Raw genomic sequence first — 24,016 nt, forward strand, 5'->3', positions numbered from 1 at the left:
CAAGAGAGGAAGGATACTACTGCTTGGGAATTGTAGCTTGGTGTGGGTGATTGGTGGTTTGGAGCTGGAAAGCTGGATAAAAGTATTGCCAGTATTCTTTGTTGTCGACATACGTACTAGTTACTACATATCAGATATATGCCTTTTCCTCTCAGCCAGCTTCCCAGCAGTATATTATCCCAGTTCCTACCAAGAAAGACCAGCTAACGTAAACTGTACACAATGCACCACGTGGCCTCGCCTCCTGGGAAGCTTCCCTCCCTATCGGTAGCAAACTAGTAAAAGTAGTAGGAGTAAGTAACCCACTCCAAATTCCGCTGTGAGAGCAATCGAGTGGCAAAATGATCCTTCTCCCGACCACATAATGACCTGTCCCATATCTTTTGCCCCCTCCTTTATGCGATTTGCGATTTGTCTCATGCTGCTCCGTACTCCAGACTCCGAACCCCAGGCTTTTCAGCTAAACCTCTAACATACCAACCTTATCGAGGGGCGATCGGTCGAGCTACTGTATGTACTACAAGACTAAACGATCGCTCGAATCGGGGTAAGCGAGGGGGTTAGGTAGAGAGCGCTCTACCTACCTATGGAGGGATAGAGGTAGCATCTTGCGCAGTGAGGAATCCAGGAACCGATCTTCAAATCTTACTGCGTGCATGCGCAGTGCACCCATTTCGTGCAGTAATAGGGATGAGTCGTACTACGAGTTCGGTGCCACAGCGACGGTCTCAATAATGTGCCTTGCCAGCCAGCTGGTATCATAACTTTTTTAGTATGTGGTAATCAATCCCTAGCTAGGATTCTGTGACGCCCAAGATTACCACGTCTTACACGAGGTCAACCTCAAAGTGTTGTATGAAGGATGGGGAGGTCGGATATGATCCGGATATATTTGAAGGAATGATTATTTCTAATGACAGAGTTCCACTATCAACTTCTTTAACTCTTACTACAGTACTACTACCTGATTAGATACTGGCTAGTATCTATCTCCTGTAGTGATCCATACGATATCCATTTCTGCAGGTAAGAAATCTGCTGAGGGAATGCCTGCATATGACGCTAACCAAAAGGGGATGTGCAGGTTTTTCCTTATTTTGATTTTCCCTTTAGTGATTATTTTTCCCTGCTGCTCGAGTGGAGAGTTCCCGGCGTGCCCGGTTCTACCGATGAGCTTACCTGCTCATTACTAGTGGGTAAGTAGTCATTCCTGCTCCCTACTCCCTGCTCAGGAGGTGCTAATCCCAGACCCAAAACAAAGACATCGTGGTGCCCTCTAGGTCGTCTTGAAAGAAAAGTGCGATGAGCAATCTCCCTTGGAGGCAAAGCGAGGAGAGCCATCCTCCACCAGAACTGCTTCAGTTCCTTGATTTCCCGCCACCTCCAGACTACTACTCACACCCACTACACAGCTACTCGGTTGGAACAGGCTACTCCATATCGACTAGACTGCCAATCCCTAACACATGCACACAGCACAGACACCTGGGCAAGTGACCATTCACCATTCGGGCACCAATAGTGTCAATCCGTGGTCTGTGTGTAAACGGTAGGACGGTTTCGCCCAGCCTTTTCGGTGACTACCCTCCAGTCAGCCTCACGAGTAATACGAAAGACCATTTTTGCTGCTGGACGGGCCGCGTTCGGGAAGCTGTTTGACATGTTTCCACAGACGGGTGTCGAAAGGGTATGACAGCAGCAGCTCTTTTGCGGGGGATGTCCCCGTCGCAATCTGGAAACCTGCCGGAGAAACACCCGAACCCATTGGATGGGTTTCTCACCTTTGCAACGCCATCAAGCACCTGTCACCAACCTTTCTCCGTGGACATGGCTTCGACTGACATGGGCGCGCGCAACAGAGTCGATCGCTACAGGTGTCAAATCGGTGCTAGGATTAGCACGCGACGACGGCCTACCAATGCAAGTCAACCGAAGCGCGCGCGCGGTTTTCTTTTTCCCAGTCTGCGATTTTTTTTACTTTTTCCCACCCTAGCCGCCACTGGACTCATCACATTCCCACCGGTCTGGAACCTCCACAACCTCCTTTTTTGCGATCACAGCGCGTCGCGCCGAGCAAGTCCGGCACGGCGCGCGATTGCTAACAAGGAAAGGAGTGGAGAAGATCGTACCTACATTCTATGTATGTGAACGGAGTAGTCCGTTCTGACGTACATGCGCATATACATGCGATTGTTGAGGACAATGATCAATGATGAAGACTCATGTCATATGCACTGGCATCGTTGCAGTCCCGCAATGGCCGTCCCGATTATCATTATTGCCGTCGCTGAGGTTGCGATCGCAAAGACTGCGCATGTGACGTTTGGAGTAACGACGCTATTCATACTCACATACTCACTAGTAGGTGGCAGTTGGAGTCTTTCATTCTTTCTTCCCTTTTCTTTTTCCGCCTCTTTTCCCTGATTTCTTTGACGGCAGCAACGGGCTGGAAAAGGAAGTCTACCTTGGGAAGCAAACGAGATAAAGCAAGCCATGGCATCTCCAAAGCTCACCGTGCCCAGGATGGGGGGAACCAATAGCCACGACGCATGGCGGAGATGTCAATTTGCGAGGATCAGCATCTGGACAAAGCGCGACCCCCGGACGACAGGACGATCCGAGTCTCTAGATCCCGCTGTCTGACTCGATACCAGGGAAGAGAAATAGCTAACGGGAAGCACCTAGTCTATACCACGTACACACAGCTAGACTACTTCCCTCGATGCACACATGATTAGACTAAATGACTCAAATTATGAGTGAGCGAGCGAGAGAGTAAGTGAGACCTTTGACGGGTCCCAACTACTACCCACCCCGGTCTAGTCCCGCACGAAGGCAGAAAGGATTAATATAGATACATTAGTTAGGTAGCCATCACGGCCCATACCATGTCCGTCGGGCCCATCTGGAGATTAAAAAAGAAATTCAGGGGCTGAGCAAAACAGCCCCCAGGTGAACTAACTAGATAGCAGCCTACTAAGAAGAAGTAGGAAGGTGACAGTCAGTCAGTCACTTCAAGGGTACCTTTCCATCGACTCTCATTGGTAAAAAGAGTGCTTCGTATTTCTCCCGGCTTGCACACTACTGTCCATCCCGGGGGCCACCATTTACTTAACTTGGGTAAGGTGGTAGGTGTCAGACTCAAAAGTACGCTCTTGCCCTGTGTGTCGTATCCGCTTCCCCCCTTCCCCCTCCATCAACCCCCTGATCAGCAACCATGTGTCTGGGCTAGACAAGATTCAGCTCTAGAGACGACCTGGAATGATCCTTTGGATAGTTACTTGGGTATTGAAGTGAAGCTAAGGGCTAAAGGTACCCGTGTATGTGTATGTGTCATGCCACGCACACTACAACTGACTAACTAGCTAGTTTTCGTGTATTGTCTGGGATGTGAATCCATGCAATGCTACCTTGATACATTGATGCTTACCACATATTATAACATACCTGTATACTGTAGAAAACAACATAAACATAGCACGAGGCTAGATATCACATTACACAGAGAACTTAACTATCAACCCACAGCTACACAAATACCCAAATTGTGAATCACACAGTATAAGAAATAAGTTATCTCGGAGAAAGAATCCGACTATCACCACACCCACCAACATCCAGTCTCCATAAACCTGAAACCCCAATCAAATCAAATCAAATACCAACATCAACATCAAATACTACATACCCAGTTTCATTTTTGCATACCCCATTACATACATACACACACACCCACACCAATACACAGACTAAAATAACCCCCTACCATCCTGGACTAGCCTTTCTAACCGAGAGAGGAAATGAAATTGCTTTTCAAATCGAGCCTCACTATGCGGAGATTTCTGGTTGGTCGGCTGATTGAATAGGTGGATGGATAAATGGATGGAAGGATTGAATGATAGACGACTGTAAAGTAAGTAAGTGAGTGATGGCTTTTCTGGGCTGAAGGAGAGGGGGGGAGGGGATATTCAATGGAAATTGGGTCTAGATTGTACAATATGTATATAGTTTAAGGTTTTAGTGTTTCTGTCGTTCGTTGCCTTTTGCCTGTTGCTTTGCTTTGCGGACCATATGTATTTGTGGACTGTGGATTGTGGATTAGATGGATGGATATTGTTTGCTGGATGGGTACTAGTAGTTACTTTATTAGTACGAAGTACTGAGTTGTTGGGTATGGGGTATACTTTCTACTCTGTGGGGATAGATGTCTATGTATTTACTGCGGAGTAGACTAGACAACTTCTTTACACACAGCTAAGTACGTAGAAACAACAATTCAAATTACCACCCCAGCAGCATCCCTCCTCACCAACATAATCCCAACAACATACCCCCATAGCAAGCAGTGAAAAAACAAATCGACTCATCAAATCCACACATCTATAATTACCTTTCCTATTCGCCCAACAAAAACCCAAAAGATGCAATTTACATCTAACCGATATATACGTGTTGAAAACTTTCTATTGCCAATTAAATTGCTAAGTATGGTGTAGATGCAGCATAGAAGGGCGATATATGTCAAATTCTCAAAGGCAGATAAGCCAATCAGGTTCCTCCGATCACTGTGATCGAGTGTTTAAACTAAGAAAGTAAGAAGGAGGGTCAGGTCATTTGGGGGGGGAGGGATCGAAGAAGGGGCCTGAGCTTCATGCCTGCGCTTGCTTAGTGATGGATGTGGATGTGTTGCATCTCGGCATTAGGGATGGGAATTAGGATCCGAGGGGTACTGTCTACTTATTTTACAGTATTATAATATTAAATATCTACACAGTATGTACAGTAGTAGGAAGTTATATCAAATACGGTGGTATATTAGGGTAGTATATCGAAATCAAATTCTTCTTATTCTTGTCATGTGTCTGCTGACACTAGTAATCATCGCCACCAAAAATCCCTAGGATTTATAAGATCTTACAATCACATAGTAGTATATACTTAGTAGTAGTAGTGGTTAATAATTCTCGCCTCACTGTACTAAATCCTTCTAAATGATATTTGCAACTAGAAAAAAAAAATGGGCCATGGAAGTACAATTCCGAGCTGAAATAGAAGATTAGTAGTAGGTATGGGCCTACTCGGACTTATGTACCCATATGTAAGAAAACCAAGATAGCTAAGCTACATCGAGTATGAGACTGACTAGCACGTACGTGTCAGATGCGTTGGATTTGATTTGCGATTGGGGAAGAGGAACAGTAAGGAAAAGAAAAAAAGTGGGTGCTGGTGCTGGTGCTGGTGCTGATTCTTCTGGTCTGGTTGGAAATGGACTCTTACTAAAAGTAGGTAGGTGATGATCGGATTCTTTGGCTCCGTTTCAGCTACACTTGTCTATCTGCTTGCTTGGTTAGTGTGGTGCTACTGCTACTGCTAATGCTCATGCTACTGCGAGGAAAGGAGGGAGGGAGATGCGTGTCATAGGTAGACAGGTACAGGTGGGTGGGGAGAGGTGTCTATCTGTGAGATGTATGTCAAATAACTCATGACTGTTCGTGTGGAGATGATTTGAATTTTGTTTCTTTGTGTTGAATCTTCGGGTATGGTGTTGTTATTCTTAGGTGTCATGGTTGCAATGGCATCTCACTCATACTGCTGAGAGACTGACGGCGCGGTTACCGACAGAATATGCATCGCTTTGCCTAAAATAGAGCGCATTTCCCCTTCAGGTCTTGTGCAACATCATGCATTTCTATTGTGGAGCAGTCTTTCAATCGTCTAGTCAATCTAAGACAGGAACATGATCCAGCCGCTGAAACCCAAAGCAAATGCAATCTGAATGTCATAATGCCAATACATCAAGCCGTCATAATACACTCTGATCATGCCATGCAATGTAGACACTGGTTCTGGTCGTCTAATATCAAATGCAAACAAAGTGGTATATGAAACAAAAGAGTCAAATCCTAGCATCAACCCAGCCTCAGTTTAGAAACTGAGTTTCCGGTTGCTGTCGAAGGAGGTAGTGGAAGATGCGCCAAATGCCCTTCAGCGCTTCCACACGGTCTTCGCCGTTGAACAGGTCGTACCACCGGGTGCGTCGTAGCTGTAGAACATGCCACGGTTGCTCCGGCGTGTCGGTTACAGGCGGGAAGTTGCTGGACCCATTGGTGATGACTTCGAGATATCGTCGGTGTACGCGCAGATGAAGGATCGACACATGATGATTGATGGAGGACAATAGGTAGATCTGCCGTTTCAGTTAGTCCTATCCATGTAACCCAGACAAAGTATGATGATCGGAGCAGGCCACTTACATCGTCAAAAGCACTGTCGAGCGGCTTCCCAATCTGTATATACCGCATCCGCTTGTCCCAAAGACCGGGTCCGGGCTGGATAATCTTCCACCTGTCGCTGTTGCTCATTTTTCGCGCAGAGCTCGGTCGACGCGATGCGAGGAACGGGTGCTCGTACTTGGAGCGCTTGCGAGCATATCCCGACTCGGATGGCAGCTTGTCCTCCCCATGTGTCTCCTTCTCATTGTCACTGACGGAGTCGTTGGGAGCGCCGCCCCATCGGGGCACGGTTGTCCACCACTTGCCTTCACCTGGTCTCACCTCTGCCTCCCCCTGTCTCGCCCGTTCCTGAGCTGTCAGGAGCATAGCACCCACCTCCCGAAGCAAATCACACACCTCTCCCATGCCAGAGCCTAGGGCATCATGTGGCCCGCGCCATGAGGTCTCAGGTCGGCACTGCGCTGCAAAGATAGGCCCCTCCATTATACCGCTTCGCGCCAGTTGACGGTCCTTTGGCGATCGTGCGGTTTGGAAGGTGTGTCGAACAGGAAAGAGCAAAGTCTTCACGGCCAACCGAGGTGGGGAGATAGGAGGGGCCGCCTGGCAGCCAAAGGGCCAAGCAGCCATTTCGGCCAACGCTCGAACGGTCTCCTCACGTACATCCTCGGGCATCTCCTGTCCCGCACCAAGACGGCGACCCTTGTACATAGTAACCATTTCCTGCTGTGTATCTGGCTGCGCCTGAGAACCGTCTTTTGCCGCTTCTGCAGGCGGCGCTGGGTCCACGTCCATGGGCGTTTCAGTATGGTCTTGCGCCGCTGGCAGTTGGGCATCCCCATCCGTCTGCATTTTGTCTGCGCCTTCCTGCCCTGCCGGTGGGGGCGGCGTTTTCGGGCGCTCGTAATACTCGTCCAAACTGGTGTCCCAGTATTGAGCCATCCGTTCCAGGCCAGTCCAGAACTTCCTCGTTTGAGCTACACGCACCCTTTGACGGCCCTCGCGGGGCGGCAGTCTGCCCACCTCTCTGAAAGCGTCATCGTTATCCAGCAGGAGCTCGTTCTGCAACGCCTCGAATCGGTCTCGGGAGGGATATGAATTGCCATTGTCCATCAGGATGGGACAGCCATCCTCATCCACCGGGGACGAGCGGGCTAACGAGTTATCCCAAGGGAGCGGAGGAGCCGTGTTTGACCCGCTCGGACGAACGATATCTGCTGCGGACACATTCTCTTCTAGTCTCAGATTAAGCGCCTCGAATTTCTGCGGGTTGATATCCTGTGGCCGTCGGATTGACGCCAGCACTTCACTCAGTCTCGACAGAGTAGCGTCCGGGTCCTTATCCGAAAGTTCCGGCAGGTGGTAGACGGGGAAGTCAAGGGGTGTGGGGGCGGGAGGAGGACGGCGCTCTTTCTCCGGCTCTGAGCTCACGGAGGGTAGGCCTGCATCGCGTGTCAGTATGTATCAGGGGTTGGACTCTGTGAGTGCGCTCAGGTCAGTCAACCTGGCTGACAGGCAGGCCTGGAGGGTTGGGGGCCATTCAGTTGGCTCTTAGAAGCAGCTGGAGACGATGGGACAAGGCGCGACCGGCTCAGCGACCGGGTCTCTCCATCATCACACCACCACTCTAACCACTTTCTGATGGGCCCACGCCAATTCCGCACGACCCATAGAAAGTAGAAGGGAGCGCACAAAAGACGAGACGAATCGAAAGGATGCAAGGGGAAGGCGATTGACGACCGAGCGGGAGGGAGAAGCTTACCCAAGGTACTACACCAGCCAAACATGATGCCGTAATTAGAGTGCGGGAAGGCGGAACGGGAACCAAGTGATGGTTTGTAGTACTCTATGCGCCAAATCGAATTGAATCAACAGTTCATAAGGGATGCGATGTGGATGCGATGCGAGATCTCAGCACTAGACAAAGGCTGAGTCGGTTTAGTTCATCACTTTGCGATGTGAGGCTAACCGGCAGTGGGGGAGAATAAAAAGAAGCACGAGGCACACGGAGGAAAGACAAATAAGAGGGCGGAAATCAAGTAAGTAGTAGGAAGTAGATGAACCAGTCAGCGGGAAGAATGGAAAACTTGATCAACTAGTGGCTGAGTTGGAAATTGTTGGATGGCTAGATGGTTGGAGGGTTGGGTGGATGATGATGTTGGATAGAGGCAATGATGGCAGTGGAGAGAGAGAAAGAGAGAGAGGGGAAGTGCATGCATTGAAATAGAAATAAGATAGTTAGTAGTAGTCTAGTAGCAGTGAAGAAAGAAGGTCAAATGGTCAAATGGTTTAGTCGCCTTCAAGTTTGCCTTAGCCTCTCTCGTTACTCGTTAGTCCTTGACACTCCCGAGCTTCATTGGAATCCATCATTCTCCTTCCCCTCCAAGTGGAGTTGGACCCATTCAGTCCATTCCCTTTTCTCTCTCCTCTCTCCCCATCTATCCCCAATACCATCCATCCATTTCACACTTCCGGGATTCCTCTTAACATTTTTTTGCCTCTGGGACCCAATTTACCCATCCGTGAAGGGTACCTGGCAAATTTCCCCGGGCCCAATATTGCGGGGGAAGGAGAAAGTATGGGGATAACCATGGCTGCCCAGCGCCTTTCCCATTCTTGGGCTCTTGCGAAAGAACGGAACATTCTCTCTGGCTGTGATGTCAATTGACTTCCGATCCACCTTTTTCTGATGGCGTTTCGACCAATACGTGACCCCCAAATTCTGGGTGAAGGAGGGGACTTGTACACCGTAGTAGACGTGATCCCTGGATGGGAAGATGGAGATCACAAGTCCCGCGGTGGCAATACTTTTCTCTCTCTCTCTCTCACACACTCTCTCTCGTCTTCTGACTATTGCACAGGTGCACTCCGTCCTTATCCGGGGATATATCATCATGCATACATACGTATACATTATTCCAGGGCACCTCGTGGGTGATCCAGTGAAATTTAAAACCAGAGAATTGAGTCTAAGTCTGATTTGCACCCCGTAGATGCCACTATAGCTGTCAAATGTCAATCCTCCAAACCCAGACCAACTGGTCAATTCTTCATCCGAAAGATGGGAATTGTCCCAATCAGGCTAGATCATCCTGACTCAGCCTGCACATGATGGCACTAATGTGGAAGTGGATTAGCGGTGGCTGACTGGGATGTCCCAAAAGAGTAACTCAGTCACGGGGCCCCCACTTGATGGTCGCCATCAGCCAATGACTATCTGCCAATCACATTTTCCTCACAATTACTTAATTAAACCAATCAGGGCAATTGCGCCAATCAATTCGTCCATCTCCATCTCCATCTTCTCCCTCTCCCATCTATCTACTACTCATCTATCCATCTATCCCATCTTTCCCTTCCTCCACGGTTCAGCTCCATCAGATAGATGAATCCATTCGATGTTCCATGTTGTGACTGACTTTGGTTCTCTAGGCTTATCCCCCTCCCCACCCCCTTCCATAATCCAATGAGACAGACCCGTTTCAACGTCTGGTGGTTCCTGACCCCCCCCCCCCCCCCCCCAAGGGCCGTTAGTTAACATAACGCTAGGGGCGAGGGGCCTAAACCCCCCTCTCTGGCCAGCGACTAATGCCGCCCAGCACCTTCGTCAGAGCTGCCTCTGCATCGCGGATTGGATGTCTTGGATGACTGCGGTTTCATCCACTTCCTCAAGGGCAGCAATCTCTTTCAATCCCCCCTGCTTCCTGTCGTCACAGCCGGTTTGTTGGTTCACCTGTACATGGCGCTTGGCCAAACACAATGCGCTTCTTCTTTTTGTTTGTTTCCAGGGTCCCTGGTCCTCTTCTCTTCTCGCTCTCATCCCTGCTCCTTCACAGCCTCTCTCTTTTTCCATAGCTTCTTCAATATATCTGAATCTCTCTTCTTTCTTCACGTGTGATCGAAATCTCACGCGTTTTTGGCCCTCCCGCCTCACCAGCCTATCCTGAAACGGGTGCACCACCTCCAGGCTATTGCCTCTGACATCTGCTGTCATGGCCTGCCCGTCTCCTCCCGGTAGAGAAAATCAGCAATGAGTCGGGCTTAGCATGTGTGTATTTGCTTTCTCCGACTGTATCCACGGCTTCCGTTTGTTCACTCTTTCCATACCTTCGTGAGCCGGTCATTCACTACTACTACAACATCAAGCACTACTACTGCTGCTGCTACCATTGCCGCGGCCTCCCCCGCTCGTTTACGCGCCAGCGGCCTCAAATCCAGGGATTCCCTCTTTTTTTTGCACTTTATTATCATACCTGGTTCTTCATGCAGGCCACGTTCTTCTCTTCTTCCCCTCCTTGATCCAGCAAAGTACTTCTTGCGTCCTCCGGCCTGCGGGCTTGGCGACATGTCCAGGTCGAGCTCTGCGGTTCTCCATCAGAGTTCGAGATGTGCAACTAAAATTCCTCGACACTCCAATATCTTTGTGTCTTCGGCGCCAGTAATCACCAGTTCTTCCTTCACCTCAGCCGCATCCTCTCCTTCATTCACGAATTCGGTCCCCGCATCTACGACCGAAAGCTCATTGTCCATCGAGCCCTTTCCGTCTAATACATGGCACTCAACAGCTGCAACTTCAGCAGTTCTTACAGATGCCACGACTACTCAGTCGTCACAACCATCGGCTGGTGACTCGGTGGTCGAGCCTACGACAACTGCATCTGCGACCCTAGCAGATCCTAGCGACTACAATCTTCTACAGACACATACGGAGGATGGCACTCATTTTCACATGCCGGTATCGGCGCAGACAAGTCCATTATCAAGCTATCAAACACCACCGCCAACAGCAGAACCCTCCACCCATGTGCTAAGCTCCATAACGTCAACGACGTCAACGACACAGTACCCCCATACCACCTCTACCTCATTCATTCCACACTCAGCAGTAACTAGCGCTGTCACTTCAGCCAATGGCACGTCGCATGGCTACATAGATCAATCGGATCATGGTGGCTCTCATGCCTCACTGGGCGCAATCTTGGGTGGCGTTCTAGGAGGCGTAGCTTTTGTTGCTCTTGCGCTTGCAATAGGTTATTTCGTGATGCGTCACAAGCGGCGCAAGCCCCGTGACGAGCTGGCCACTGGCACGAGTGAAGAACACCTGCAAGATGACCGCAGTCCGGCTGCTTCCTCAGCAGGCTCACATCAAGTATATCAGTCGTGCGGGTCATCTTTCACCGACCACTCCTCTACCCCCTCCAGCCCTCTGCGCGCTATGTTCCCAGTATCAATTCCTGCCAAGAGCTACCAAGCGCGTCGGACCCCTTCCGGTCCAAACCTCCTCTTCGATGCAAACCCTTTTCTAGACTCTGCGGAGATCAAGTATGTGTCGCGTGGTAGCGGCGTGCCCAGCAACGCGGGGACGCTTCGCAATCCGTTCGCCGATGCAGCTCCAAGCCACACTGTGGTCATGCGGCAATCATACATGTCGCAGCGACCCACGTCAACTGCCTGGTATTCCATGCACAGTGATCGCAGCTTAGGCAGTACGCTCCACCTTCCTGGGCGGAGCAGCGCGGGTAGTAGCCTGCAACGACTCAGCTACCCGTTCACTGCGGCCGAGCTAGAAGCATGCGAGCCCATGGCTAGGTTAAGCACGCGCAGTGATCCTTTTGATCTGGAATGTCCACCCCACGCTATGCACAGGCGTAGTTCTACCGTCATACCCATAGGGCACGTCTAACTTACGGCTGACGAGGGAGAAGATAGAGCTTTTTGCTGCCCGCACATAGTGTGGGACATGAAGAAGCACACGAGATATGCGACATGATTCCACGCTATCATCTGCAATTAAGCATGTGGTATTTCCATTTGGGTCGTTGAACGGGGGATGCGGAAAGAGAAAGCAGATTTCACTTCAAGATGACTGTATATGTATTTTATCTTATGATTGGTGTTAGTTGTTATCAGACATGGCACACAGATGGTAGGTAGCGAAGGGTAAGTAAGGGTGCCATGCTGTCACAGCTGTATTTGTATGTGTACGATAATTACATGTGCAATTGTCGTGTGCGAATACAACATCCAATGAATTTCTGATTTGAATACCATGCTATTTTACTTTATAAGAGTATTTGTAGTACACCATGATAAACTACAAGAAACTCCAAGACATGTTCAGCTAAAATATATATATTCATGTTCTGAACATAGTACCAATACCACTACTAATTGGCAGTGTGAATGCAAACAAACACTTGTACCTAACAAATAGTGGACTGACCATCACTCGGCTAACTTCAAGTTAAACGAAAGGACTATTTCTCAGTTTATCTTCTCCGTATTAATTCTCTAGTACTACTAGTATGCTTCATCCGGTTAACAACTAATAGTTAATTTGGTGGTGGTGTGGTACTTAGTACCTAGATATATATTCTTGTTCTCTGCTTCCGTAAGGCTAGTAGTAGTATCCCCGCGATTCCCCACCACTACCGCCGAACTTGAGATCTACTAATAAATAATAGCAGCAGCACCACTGCTAGATAGGAGACAATATACATACTATCGCTATAAGATCATTAAACATGAAATCTTGTAACATGTTATAGAAATTCTAAACCTTTCTAAGTAACCTCGACGGGAACTACAAGAGCTACGGGTACGTAGTGGGGGAGGAGAGAAAACCACACACACAGACCAACGCAGATTTCGACAAGCCGAGATACTATAAGCCATAAAAAAATAAAGAATAAGATAGAGTGCATGCAACTAAAGTCCAGTTATATATTGTAATCAGAATTATGATTCTCCTAATAGAATACGACAGGAAGAGACAAGAGGTAATAGCACATTCTATGACTAGATTTACTGAAAGTCAAGAAAGTGGGGATGATAGACTTATCCATTCCAGGCTGAATAAATGTGAGGGGCGGGCTGGTTTGACGTAATCCAAGGAGAAGAGGGAGGAGGGGGTTTTGGCTGCGATGGCAATAGTTTAGGTAGGTTGCATAAACTACACGAGATATACGTTCTAGACCATTACAAGGAACCAACGTTGTGTGTTAACCCTCGGAATGATATTCAGGATGTGCGTTACGACATTACATGTTCAGTGCAGAGGTAAAGAAAAGGGGAAAGAAGAAGCAGCGGGTGCTTTGGGAGAAAAGCAGCAAGAGGGACAGGTTATATCCGGGCGGGAGTTGGGCTGGATTTGATATCGGATAGCAAGCAAGCAGTGCAAGGGCGAATTCTTTTTTTTTGCACGGTCCAGGAAAGGAAGAAAAAGTTGGCGAAAAGGATGAAGAAATAGTAAAAAAAAATTGGAAATTTCGTATCACACAAAGCGCCATGCCATTGTTTTGCTTTAACAGTTAGGTCTTTTTCCTTTTTTTTGCGTGGTCCTTTCACATGCTCTTCCCCGTGAAGAGGAAGAGACGGGGATGACGATGATGGTGATGATGGTGCATATCCTTGATCCCCAACCCTGTTCCAGGCTCCCGATACGATCCAAACAACCCCGTCCCGGATGAATCGAGCCACCGAGCCAGACCTGCAACGAACACGGAGTGGTCGATCAAAGTCCGTGGGCTGATCGATTCCCTCCCGCGTTTCAACCTCCGCACCGCCCAAGTTCGTTATCTGAGAGGATTTACTCCTGAGCCTCAGCAACGAGGGCGTTCTGCTTGGCCTCCTTGCGCTCCAGACGTCTCTCACGGAGAGCCTTGTTCTTGGCACGCTTAGCATCCATCTCCTCCTTGAGGACGCGCTCACGGTGACGCTCAGCCTTGGCCTTCTGGATCTGTAGTAGAAAAAGAGATCATGTTAGCCCCTATTCCCTCATCGTCCAAATAAAATAATCGTATAAACCCGTTCCGTCTCATAGTATCCAGGGTATTTCGAAAGAACAACATAGCGGCGAAACTTACGTGCTCGATGAGGGAACGCTTGTGCTTGAAGGTGTTACCCTTGCTCAGGTGGTAGAGCTCGTGGTACAGGTGCTTGTCGATCTTGCCGGAGGCACGGTAGCGGACGAGCAGGCGACGGAGAATACGCATGCGGCGCATCCAGAGGATCTGGCTTTAATCCGATATCCATCAGCACACATTCGTTTCATCATTTCCCCTTCGCAGATGATATCTCGCTGTGTCGTGGGCGACCGAGAAAATCCTTGCAACGGCACTCAAGGGTGAGGACAATGTGCATACCTGGGCATACGAGCCTCCTTGGTACCCTTGCGCTTACCGAGACCACGGTGACGGCCGATGCGGCGGGCGGCGGCGAGCTCACGGGCACGGGAGCGGGAGTGCATGGTGACGGGCTTGCGGATGATGAGGCCATCGCTGACGAGCTTGCGGATGGTCTGGCGGGAGTTGGCGTTGGAGATCTCATTCATCTCATTGGGGTCGAGCCAAATCTTGCGCTTGCCGCAGCCCACCACGGAGGCGGCGAGGCGCTTCTGGGTGCGAAGGTTGACCCTGTGTGGTGCAAAAAAAAGCAGTCGGTCAGCATGAAGTCCAAACCGATCGGGGGGTTGTTGCTGCTGCTGCTGCGAAAAAGCGCCATCTTGAGGCGAATCCGGGGCGTGTGCACGGGGAAAGAGGGGGAGGATATACAGTCCAGCGACGAACAGTAATTCCCCCCCTTGATGCAGCAAAAATCAAGAGCTGGAGATGGACTCACATCTTGATGTCGGCGTATCGACGGTCGTTGGCGGATGATGTTCGTTGCACTCGTCGACGGGTAGAATTCCCAGGGCGAGGAGTTTGAGATACGGCGGCTGATTAGCTAAGCGGTTGTGTCTGCTAAGCGAGACCAGCAAAACCCTCTGTTAGGGTTCGTGCCCCAGACGCTTGTCCCGATCCGGGGAACACCGCCGGGAGCCGCAACGGCGCCTTACAGCATCCAGCTGGAACATGCTACAGATTCTGGGCTGATTGAAACATGGTATGGATTGGAATTACTATCTATATCATCACACTTATTGGATGTTCACCTTCTCAATTCACGACTCGTCTTCTATCCGTCGCTCGGCGGTGGACCAACTCGGGCAGATGCGCCATTCCGGCTGGTCCACGTGATCTCCGCCTGTGTACTTGTGTTGTATCAGTTACGTATGGATGACTGAGGCTGACATCAAATCCGACCATGGAAAACCCGCGGAAACTCAAAACAAATGCATTGCTCATCTCATAGTATGTATCAACATGCTTTTCTTTTCATCATTGGAGTTGGAGACCACGTCACCCAACTCTTTCCCCTACTCAAACAGAAGGGTATAGATAGTAGCAGATAGAGAGAAGTAGATCTAAATCGTCTCAGTGTCTAGCCCACCTCGACACCACTTACTCATCCCCAAACGACCCATCCCCGAGATCAACCTTTCCAATGCTCCACAATTCCCTCTCATCCTCTACCTCATCATTGGACAGCCCCAACCCTCCTTGTCCACCTTCCGCTTCCTTGCGCTCGCGGGCCTGGGCGGCAAGACGGAGCGCGACACGCTTGAAGTAGTCCGACATGCTCCGCTTGGGTCCCGGTGGCAGCGAAGCTCCGGGTCCGGCCATGTACTTATCGAACACTGCACCTTCGGATTCCTCCACAGAGAAGATCGCCAGGAATGCTGCCTCAGCCGCCAGCTTGACAGGAATGACCACGTCGCGAACGCTGGCGAAGATTGGTGGCGCCAAGAGGGCTAGGTGAGGCCGAGTCAGCTCGGGGTGAAGCCGGCTGACCGTGCGCATCACCACCAGGGACAACCGCCGCGTATCAGACGGCGTACCGGGCTGAATGCAAGGCGCCAAGGCCTCGAAAATGGCCTTGTTGTCTTCGAAGTTGCGGTTTTCATCCTCGATCAGGAGGTACTTTCCGGCAGCGAGGACGCTGTTGTCGGAAATGAAGGGCTGCGTAGGATTAGCATCATTTCTCGAATAGGGTTGGAATCTAAGTACTCACATCCTTGTTCGTGACACCCTGGCAGATCATAGCCTGAGTCTCCGCGGAGAAGTGCTCCGTCAAGGACGACGGAGCCTCAACCAACAGGGCATTGAGACCCAGAATCGATGCGTGGGAAGGTGTGGCAGCGAGGACCCGGTTCTTGATCAGTGGGCCAGCAGTGGCGGCCGGGAGGACCTTCACTAGTGCACCGAGCAACTTCGCATTCGTAATAGCGACAGCATCAGTTTGATCACTGGCATCGTCGTCAATAAGAGCGAGAATGGCGTTCTTCGATGCCTCGCTCATGTTGGCGCCGGCCTTGCCTACCACCTCTTGAAGAGCCTTCATCATCGCGTTTCTCACACCGACATCTTCCGTCTTGGTACCCGTGATAAGCTCTGCAATGAGAGGGTCCACACGGGGTGTCAGGGTGATCAGGATACCAAGACCCTTGGCGGCCCTGTTACGCAGAGTCTCGCTGGATGCATCAGCCAAACCACGTGCGAAGGTCCGCTGAAGCTGGGGCAAGAAGGGCTTGACAGCGAGGGGAATCTTCTCCAGAAGCTTGTTGAGGGTGAAGAAGATAGCGCCTAGTGTAGCCAATTAGTATGGAATATTATTCAAGCAGAAATAAAGAAAGCAACTTACATTTAATCTCCACCGATCGCTCGGACACAACACGAATGAGGGGACCAGTGATCTGGGTCACGAACAGCTTCAGAGAGTCTGCGCCAGTGCGATCGATGATGTCGCCGATGGCGAGAGCTGCCTGCGTACGCTGCTCGACGCTGCCGTTCAGAAGACCTTGCAAGAAGATAGGCAGAATGGCTGTGATACCCTTGGGCAGGCTGAAGCCAGGAAGGCTGGCACCCGGAACCCCGACACTCCGCAAGGTCTGACGAGTGGAAATGGTAAGGACTTCCATTTCTTCTTTGCGCAAATGTTTCGTGAGTCCACTGAGCGCCGTCCACGCGGCCTTGACGACATCCTTGTCGCTGTCATCGAAGGAGATGAGCAGGACACGGATCAGATCCTGGTGGTACCTGGAGTAATCGATCTCTGCATTCGAGAAGAACTTGTCGAGATGAATGGCCGCGGTAGCACGGCGGTGATGGTCATCATGCTTCATCAGAGTAATCATGACGTTCATCATGACATTCAAGCCATCGTACTCGTCCACCGAAACCAGGATCGTGTCAAAGGCATTGCTCAGTTCTTCGCGGTGAGCCTCGTCCTCAGTGGACACAATCTCGTCCATCAAGGAGTTGAGGATGGTAGGCAGCTTGCGGGTCATGGCAGAGCCGGCGACTTCGGCCAGGGAAGCAAGAGCCTTCGCGTTGAATGTGGAAATGGGAGAGGTGAGGAGGGTCGGGATAAGGTTGGGGAGGATGATATTCGCGCGGGTCTGCTCCGTGAGGAGGGTCAAAAGTGCGGACAACGCCTGCTCTGCATCCTCGTTGTTTCTCAGAAGAAGCAAGAGATGAGGCAGGACCTGGTCCACTGCCTTCTTGCCCAGGATCTGCTGCAGGGCGTCGAAAGCCTCGGCTGCAGCCTCGCGGACATCTTCGTCATTATCAACGAGCGCCACCCGAACTGTCGAGATAAGAACCTTCTCGTAATCCTCGAGGGCCTCGGCGGAGGCGGAAGTAATGAGTTCTCTCAAAGCAATGCAAATACCTTGCTTGACATCCACGTCGGGCGAAGTCTGGAGACCTTCTTCGAGAGAGGGAAGCAGAGCAGAGAGAACCGACTCGCCAGCCTTCTTGATAAGGTCACCAAGCGCGTTGCTAGCAATGACCTTATGCTCCATGTTGGAGGAACCGAGACGGCGAATAATGAGCTGAGACAGAGTGGGAACCATGTCCTTGAGCGTCTTAGGAGAAGCAACAAGTGACTTCCAGACGGCCATAGCAGCGCTCTTGACCATACCCGAAGTATCGCAGCGGCAGATAAACAGTGCCGACAAGACCTTGTCCCTCCTCTCCTCTCCGAGAACCTCCAGCAGCGACTGTCCAGCTTGAGCCGCTTCTTCCTCTTCCTCCTCGGCATCGGCCTTGGCTGTGATACCAGTGAGACTGAAGAGAAGATCACCAACCAGCTCGACGGAGCTCAATCTGATGCGGTAACTGTCATCCGCAAGACCGCGCTCAAGCTCTGGCAGAAGGAGATCAATGGCCTTCGATGAGAAGTTCTTGACGAGCAAGCGACCTGCCTTGAGAGAAGTCTCACGAATAGATTCGACATCGTCAGCCAAACCGGCAAGGATAGGAGGAATGATTTTGCTGAGATAGGCGGCGAAGCTGTTTCCGAAGCAGGCGGGAAGGAAGATAAAGAGCGTCATGAAACCCTCGCGAACAGAAGCCTTGGAACTGGACACATTCTGTAGAATAGTAGGCAGCGTCTCCTCGAGTCTGGTTGTACCCAGACCTGCCAGAACCTCTGAAAGAGCTTGAGCAGATCCCAGTCTGTCGCCGGCTCCGGTATCCGACTTGAGCGTAGACATGAGGTTGGGAATGAGGTCGGGAAGAGCGTCCTCTCCAAGCTTTTCGATAAGGGAACCGAGAGCCTTGGAAGCGGTCGCACGAGTAGTCGGCACAGGGTCGACGATAGCAAGCTGCAAGCCCGAAACAATGATTGGCAGATGGGCTGTCAGGTCCTTGCGCTCTGTAAGGTGAGCCAAACTGCCAATGATCTGAGCAGATTTACGTTTCGTGTTCGACCTGTCGCCAAGACCACGTTCGAGAATGCGAACAACAAGAGCCAAGGACGGCGCATCCAGATAGTGGACGAAGGACACCTTGATGAGGGAATCCAGGGCCTCATCGGTGTACTTGGTGGGGTCGCTGAGTGCCTTCAGAAGTACATTAACCAAGCTCTTGACTTCGGGGTTGCTGATGACTTCGCCGAAACGCTGAAGACTGCGGTTTGCAGCATTGCGCACTTCCTTGTGGGTATCATTGAGGACCACAGTGAGCGGAGGGATAATGTCCGGAAGGCTTGCCGCGAGTTGCTGGGGATCGAGGTAGGCCATCGCTCCCAAGAGATCACAGGCTCCCTTCTGACTGCGCCATTGTGTGTCATCAAGACCATCGAGAAGGGTGGGAAGAATTTGCTTGACACCATACGAGCTAAGGTTCGAGAAGCAAGCCTTTGCTGCATCAAGGCAGGCAGCACGGACGTCGGGGTTGACATCACCGAAACCAGCCAGAAGCTGGGGAACAATCTGGATGACATAGGGCTCGAAGGTCCGTCCAAGAATGGCGGCAAACAGCTCATATGCCAACAGAGCACCTTGTCTCTGATGAGGTTCCTTCTTGTTCTCAGTGGCATCACGCAGATGCGACATGACTTGGAATTCTCGAAGGGTGACAATACCCCTACCACTGACGATACCAGCAAGTCCATAAGCCGCGCCACGCTGTGTAGCATATTTCTTGGACTGCAGCAGCTGATCCAGCATTTCTTGGACGTACTCACCACTCTGAGGGCGCGAAAGGCGGATCAGAGGCGGCAGACATCCCGAAACGGCAGACTGCACACTCTCCGAAGGAGTAGGAAGAGTGTCCAGCAGCCTCTTGATGACTGTCTGCAGACGCGTATCGTCCGCTTTGAGATGCTGGGCCAGGGAACCATACAAAACAACAACGGCCTCGTTAAGAAGATCAGACGTCTCACTTCCTTTGTCGGAGGTCTCCAAGGTTGTCTCCAAGAGCTTCATTAATTCCTCGACCTTCTGTTGCCCACGGGCAGCAATGACAGATCTGCCGCTCTCGGCCATCTGTGCGCGGACGGCGGAACTCTTGTCGATAAGAGGACCTCTTTCAATCAAGAACCGGAGGAAGGAGACGATCTGCTCGCCTTCAAAAAGATTTGTCATAGCTCCAAAAGCGAGGGCGATACCACTGCGTAGCTCCCAATGGTCTGTGACATCCATCTTCTTCGGCATACCGTAGCTATCTTTTTCGGGCACCTTAGGCTGAATCTCAATCGTGTATTTGGACTGCAATTCGGAAAAGATCCGGTCAAACATCGAAGGGTTCACCGCAATTGCATGAGCCAACGCGCGAGCGCCAGCACCACGAAGCTGTGCATCCTTTGAGGAGAGATAGGGAATGATCTTCTCATAAGAGGAGTCGTCGACTTCCAGGGCATTTTCTTCCCAGATATTCTCGGCGATCTCAGCATTCTCCTCCACGTGGTCATGGCATTCCAGCCAGATGTGTTCAGAGAAGTCGAGATCCGTCAGGTCGATCTCAGCTTCGATGACCTGCAACACCGAGGTACGGACAGACACATCCGTCACAATTGTGCCCTTGAGGAGAATGTCAAGCTCATCCTTGGTGATGTTAGGTGAGATGCACCTGCAAACATCGAACAGAGTATCCTTGATAAGCTTGTAGTGTTGAGTGTACTTCTGCATCGATGCAAGCAAAATCTTCAGGACTTCCACACGAGGAAGACGTTCGTCGGCAACTAATTAACCATGCATTAGCCTTGAGGGACACTCCGTCAATTTTTTGGTAAACTCACAAGAACCCGAATGGAAGGACAACACTTCCAAGGCAAGGAGGACTTGCTCGCCCTCTTCATCACCTCTCTGTTCATCGATTCCGTTCTTGCTGAGCACCAAGAAGAGCAAGGGGAGAACGTAGGCCAGAGACGTGCTCTCGAAAGGACGTTGCTCGGAGGCAAAACGCAAGCGATAAAGGATTCTCGTAACGAGCTCTGCCGATCAGTTAGTGCAAGCTTCCCACATAGCCAGAACATCAAACAACATACGTCCAAGTGCCTCTGCTTCCATCTGCGGAGGCAGGTAACTCTTGCCAATAGCCCGAAGCGTTGCAATACCCACGAAAGGCCGCAAAGGCCCGAGACGCGAGGACAACTTCTCAGCGCACTTAACGTACGCTTTGGACACAACATCACCAGCGTACAAGCCTGCACCGGCTTCGGTCAGGGAGAGCAAGGAGCTCACGGCGGGGTTGATCCAGCCATCCGCGTCGATGGCGGGCCCATCCGCGAGACCTTGAATGATTCCACATCCCCTTTCGATCTTCTTGATCACTTGGAGGACTTCCTCGCGGATCTTGGACTCCTTGGCAAGCTGGGCCTTGACCTTGGATTGCTCTTCAGGAGTAAGCTTCTTCTGCTTCTGGCCCTTCTTATCAGCCAATTGTGACCGTAGCTCCTCCTCCCACTTGAGGATGTCGTAGTCTTTAGTGTTCTTATCAAAGTTCGACTGCTTGGACTTCGTGCTGAGCACGTCGACGAACATGGTTCCCTCCGGGGTACGGGCGATAGCGACATCGGTTGCCGTGAACTTGGACAGGCGCGAAGTATCCAGATCGTCCTGGATTTGGCCAACCAGTCGGGGAACCATAGCATCAGGTGCTACGAACGCCAATTCACCCGCAGCACTCCAGATTGCGGCATCGATTTGGGGGATTTTCGACTGAACAGGGTCCTAAGAATGTATTAGTTTGGACTTCCTAAGTTGCGTTTGACGAGTACAGGCACACGACATACCTCATGCAGACGAGTCAGCTGCTCCAGACACTTTTCGGGGAATTCGCGCACAAGGTTGCCGGGGTCAATGCCGGTCCTCAAGCAAGACGCAATCCAAGATGTGCTGGGAATAAGCTCGGGGCGACACAGGACCAGCAACTCAACGAGTTGGCCTTTCAGAGAAGCTGTGACGTTGTCTACTTCCTGCACACTAGAAGCAGGAGGGCACAGAGCCTTCACAACGAGATGGAGGAACCTTTCGCTTTCTGGTCCTGCAGAGACCGAGGCAGATTCTTTCTCGCCAGTTCTAAAGGAAAGTATCCAGGACCACAGAGCACTTGTGACTGTCCGGCCCATACCTGCCACATCCTTCAAATGAATTTCTGACAAGGTCCGAGCAGCTCCATCCCGGAAACTGGTGTGAAGTCCAGGGGCGGCGATATTATAGATGAATGCCTGGGCCCAGGCGGTCTTGGCTGCGTCCTCAGCCTTTCCGAACTTCGAACCGGTAGTGACTGCAGCAAGTGCGCGCACGGCCCACTGGATCTCGGTCTGGGTGGTCAACTTTGAGTAGGCCTTGGGGTTGAGGAGGAAAGACGGCTTCGGGTTGAGCACCATTGACTGGGCTACGGTTTCCTCCCATGCAGACTTGTCAAAGCTCTGCAGCGAGGAAGAGCGATCTAGAAGAGCGAGATACACATAGGCAGTTGACAGAGAGCCACCCTGAGCAGAGGGAAGAGGGTTGGCGGCAACCTCATTGTACAGCTCTTTCATCTTGCTAAGGAACTTGTTCACAAGGGGCTCGACGTCAGTGCTTGCCAGAGTCGCAGGTTCGACTTGCCACATAACCTCTCCGACATTGAGCTGCCAGAGCTTTTTGAACGGAACACGCTTATCGGAAGATCCTTTCACAATGGCATTGATGACGTCGTCGCTGACCTTCACTTGAGACTGGACAAGGAAAGCCAGGTGCTTACAGAATGATTTGATTTCCTGTTCCAAAGCGGCCTCATTGGATTCCCTGTTGAAAACGGGAACAAAGCCCTGTACCACGTCCTTAGAAAGATCGGCCGAAGGCAATATCGCAGCGACCGCTTGAGCGTACACCGCACGCTGTTCCGGATTGGTGATCTTCTGGGTCTTCAGAGGGTTGACGACTTCGCTCGTGATCTTGGTGAGCAAGGCCTGGTCCTTGGATTTCGCGAGAAGGGACTCGAATGAGCGAACAGCACCCTGTCTAATGGCTGGATTGTTCGACTTCATGCTTGATAACAGGTGCTTCAACAGCCGCGAATGCAAGAGCTCGGACATATCAATCTCCTCCGGCAAAGAGGCGCACAGCGAAGGCAACAAGCCATTGAAAACAACCTCGGGAGAGCGCAACATGGCCTTTTCGAAGGGCGGGATCAACTCGGTAGCGAGGTCATCGTAGCTAAGGAAAGAGACGAAAAAGTCGCCCAATGCATCGGCGATGTGAGCGGGAGGCGCGGATTTCGCACCAGCCAATTCCTTGACGTAGAACGAAATGATTGCCTTCTTTTCCCCTTCTAAGACTGGCTTCTTGGCGGGAAGACGCGCGCAGACGCCGGAGATGACCCCTAAGAAAGGTGCGTTCCTCTGGCCAGTAGTCGAGTCGCTGGTCAACCGGCGGACGGATTCACGAACAGCATCCTCACCCCAAGCGGTGGAGGAAAATGCAGCGCGTAGAGCACGTCTCGTAACACGGAGGGCAGAAGCCTTCACTGCGGGTCTCGGGTTGGAGGCCAGACAGATATCTAGGGCCTTTGCATCGACCGCAATGGTGTCCAGAACGGCAGAAAGAGGGGTTTCGGAGTCACCTCCCAGGATCTGAAGCACCACGGAGCACCATTCCAACAAAACGAGGGCTGGACCAGGCGCCAGGCCAGGTTTAGCAGCCTCCACCTGCAACTTCTGGGTGAGGTATTTCAGATCGTCGGTCGGGACGGGCGCCTTGAGAAGCGAGCGGAGACATTGCTGAACGGCCTGCCGCGAGGGACGATCGACGTAGCGAGGGTAAGTCTTGAAGAGAAGGCCGATTAGAGGCTGGTAGGATTGAGGTTGTAGGCTAGATCCTGTTTGGTGGACAGATAGTGAGCACAAGAGCACGAGAGCATCATATTGGGAAGTGAGAGAGTGAGAGTCAGAGAGAGGGGCTTTTGTTCTTCACGCACCGATTCTGTCACGGAGGTCCTGGAGAGCGCGAATTCTGCGAGCAGTCGAACTCGAGAAGAGAACGACCTGCAGACTCCCCAGGTCCCCTGATTCCACCTGATCCCATGGAAAATCGTCCATGATAGTCTAGGTGGCCTGAAGCATGCCCGGCGTGAGGAGCAATGGGCACGAATGGGGCCGCGGATGTTGTCATAAAAGTTTTGCGGCGTTGTGGG

At 51.2% G+C, this 24,016-nt stretch overlaps 3 protein-coding genes across 3 annotated transcripts; 1 reads left to right on the forward strand and 2 right to left on the reverse strand.

Annotated features, from left to right (window-relative positions):
• Positions 1-5,920: 5,920 nt before the first annotated feature.
• Positions 5,921-8,017, reverse strand: AtWU_01839 (uncharacterized protein; the record flags this gene model as incomplete). Its single annotated transcript, XM_035496953.1, has 3 exons — positions 5,921-6,187; positions 6,255-7,672; positions 7,993-8,017. 3 exons carry the CDS (start codon positions 8,015-8,017, stop codon positions 5,921-5,923), a joined length of 1,710 nt encoding a protein of 569 aa, XP_035352846.1.
• A 2,558-nt stretch (positions 8,018-10,575) lies between these two features.
• Positions 10,576-11,913, forward strand: AtWU_01840 (uncharacterized protein; the record flags this gene model as incomplete). The annotated part of the gene is made up of 1 exon (XM_035496954.1): positions 10,576-11,913. The coding sequence occupies one exon, from the start codon at positions 10,576-10,578 to the stop codon at positions 11,911-11,913; it is 1,338 nt and encodes a 445-aa protein (XP_035352847.1).
• Positions 11,914-13,818: 1,905 nt separating this feature from the next.
• Positions 13,819-23,921, reverse strand: AtWU_01841 (ARM repeat-containing protein; the record flags this gene model as incomplete). Its single annotated transcript, XM_035496955.1, has 11 exons — positions 13,819-13,968; positions 14,096-14,246; positions 14,375-14,644; positions 14,850-14,946; positions 15,619-16,069; positions 16,122-16,693; positions 16,752-20,576; positions 20,634-20,828; positions 20,883-21,567; positions 21,630-23,701; positions 23,801-23,921. The coding sequence occupies 11 exons, from the start codon at positions 23,919-23,921 to the stop codon at positions 13,819-13,821; spliced, it is 8,589 nt and encodes a 2,862-aa protein (XP_035352848.1).
• Positions 23,922-24,016: the final 95 nt, after the last annotated feature.

This window comes from Aspergillus tubingensis (assembly GCF_013340325.1).
Source record: "Aspergillus tubingensis WU-2223L DNA, scaffold_3, whole genome shotgun sequence".
Taxonomy (NCBI): Eukaryota; Fungi; Ascomycota; class Eurotiomycetes; order Eurotiales; family Aspergillaceae; genus Aspergillus; species Aspergillus tubingensis.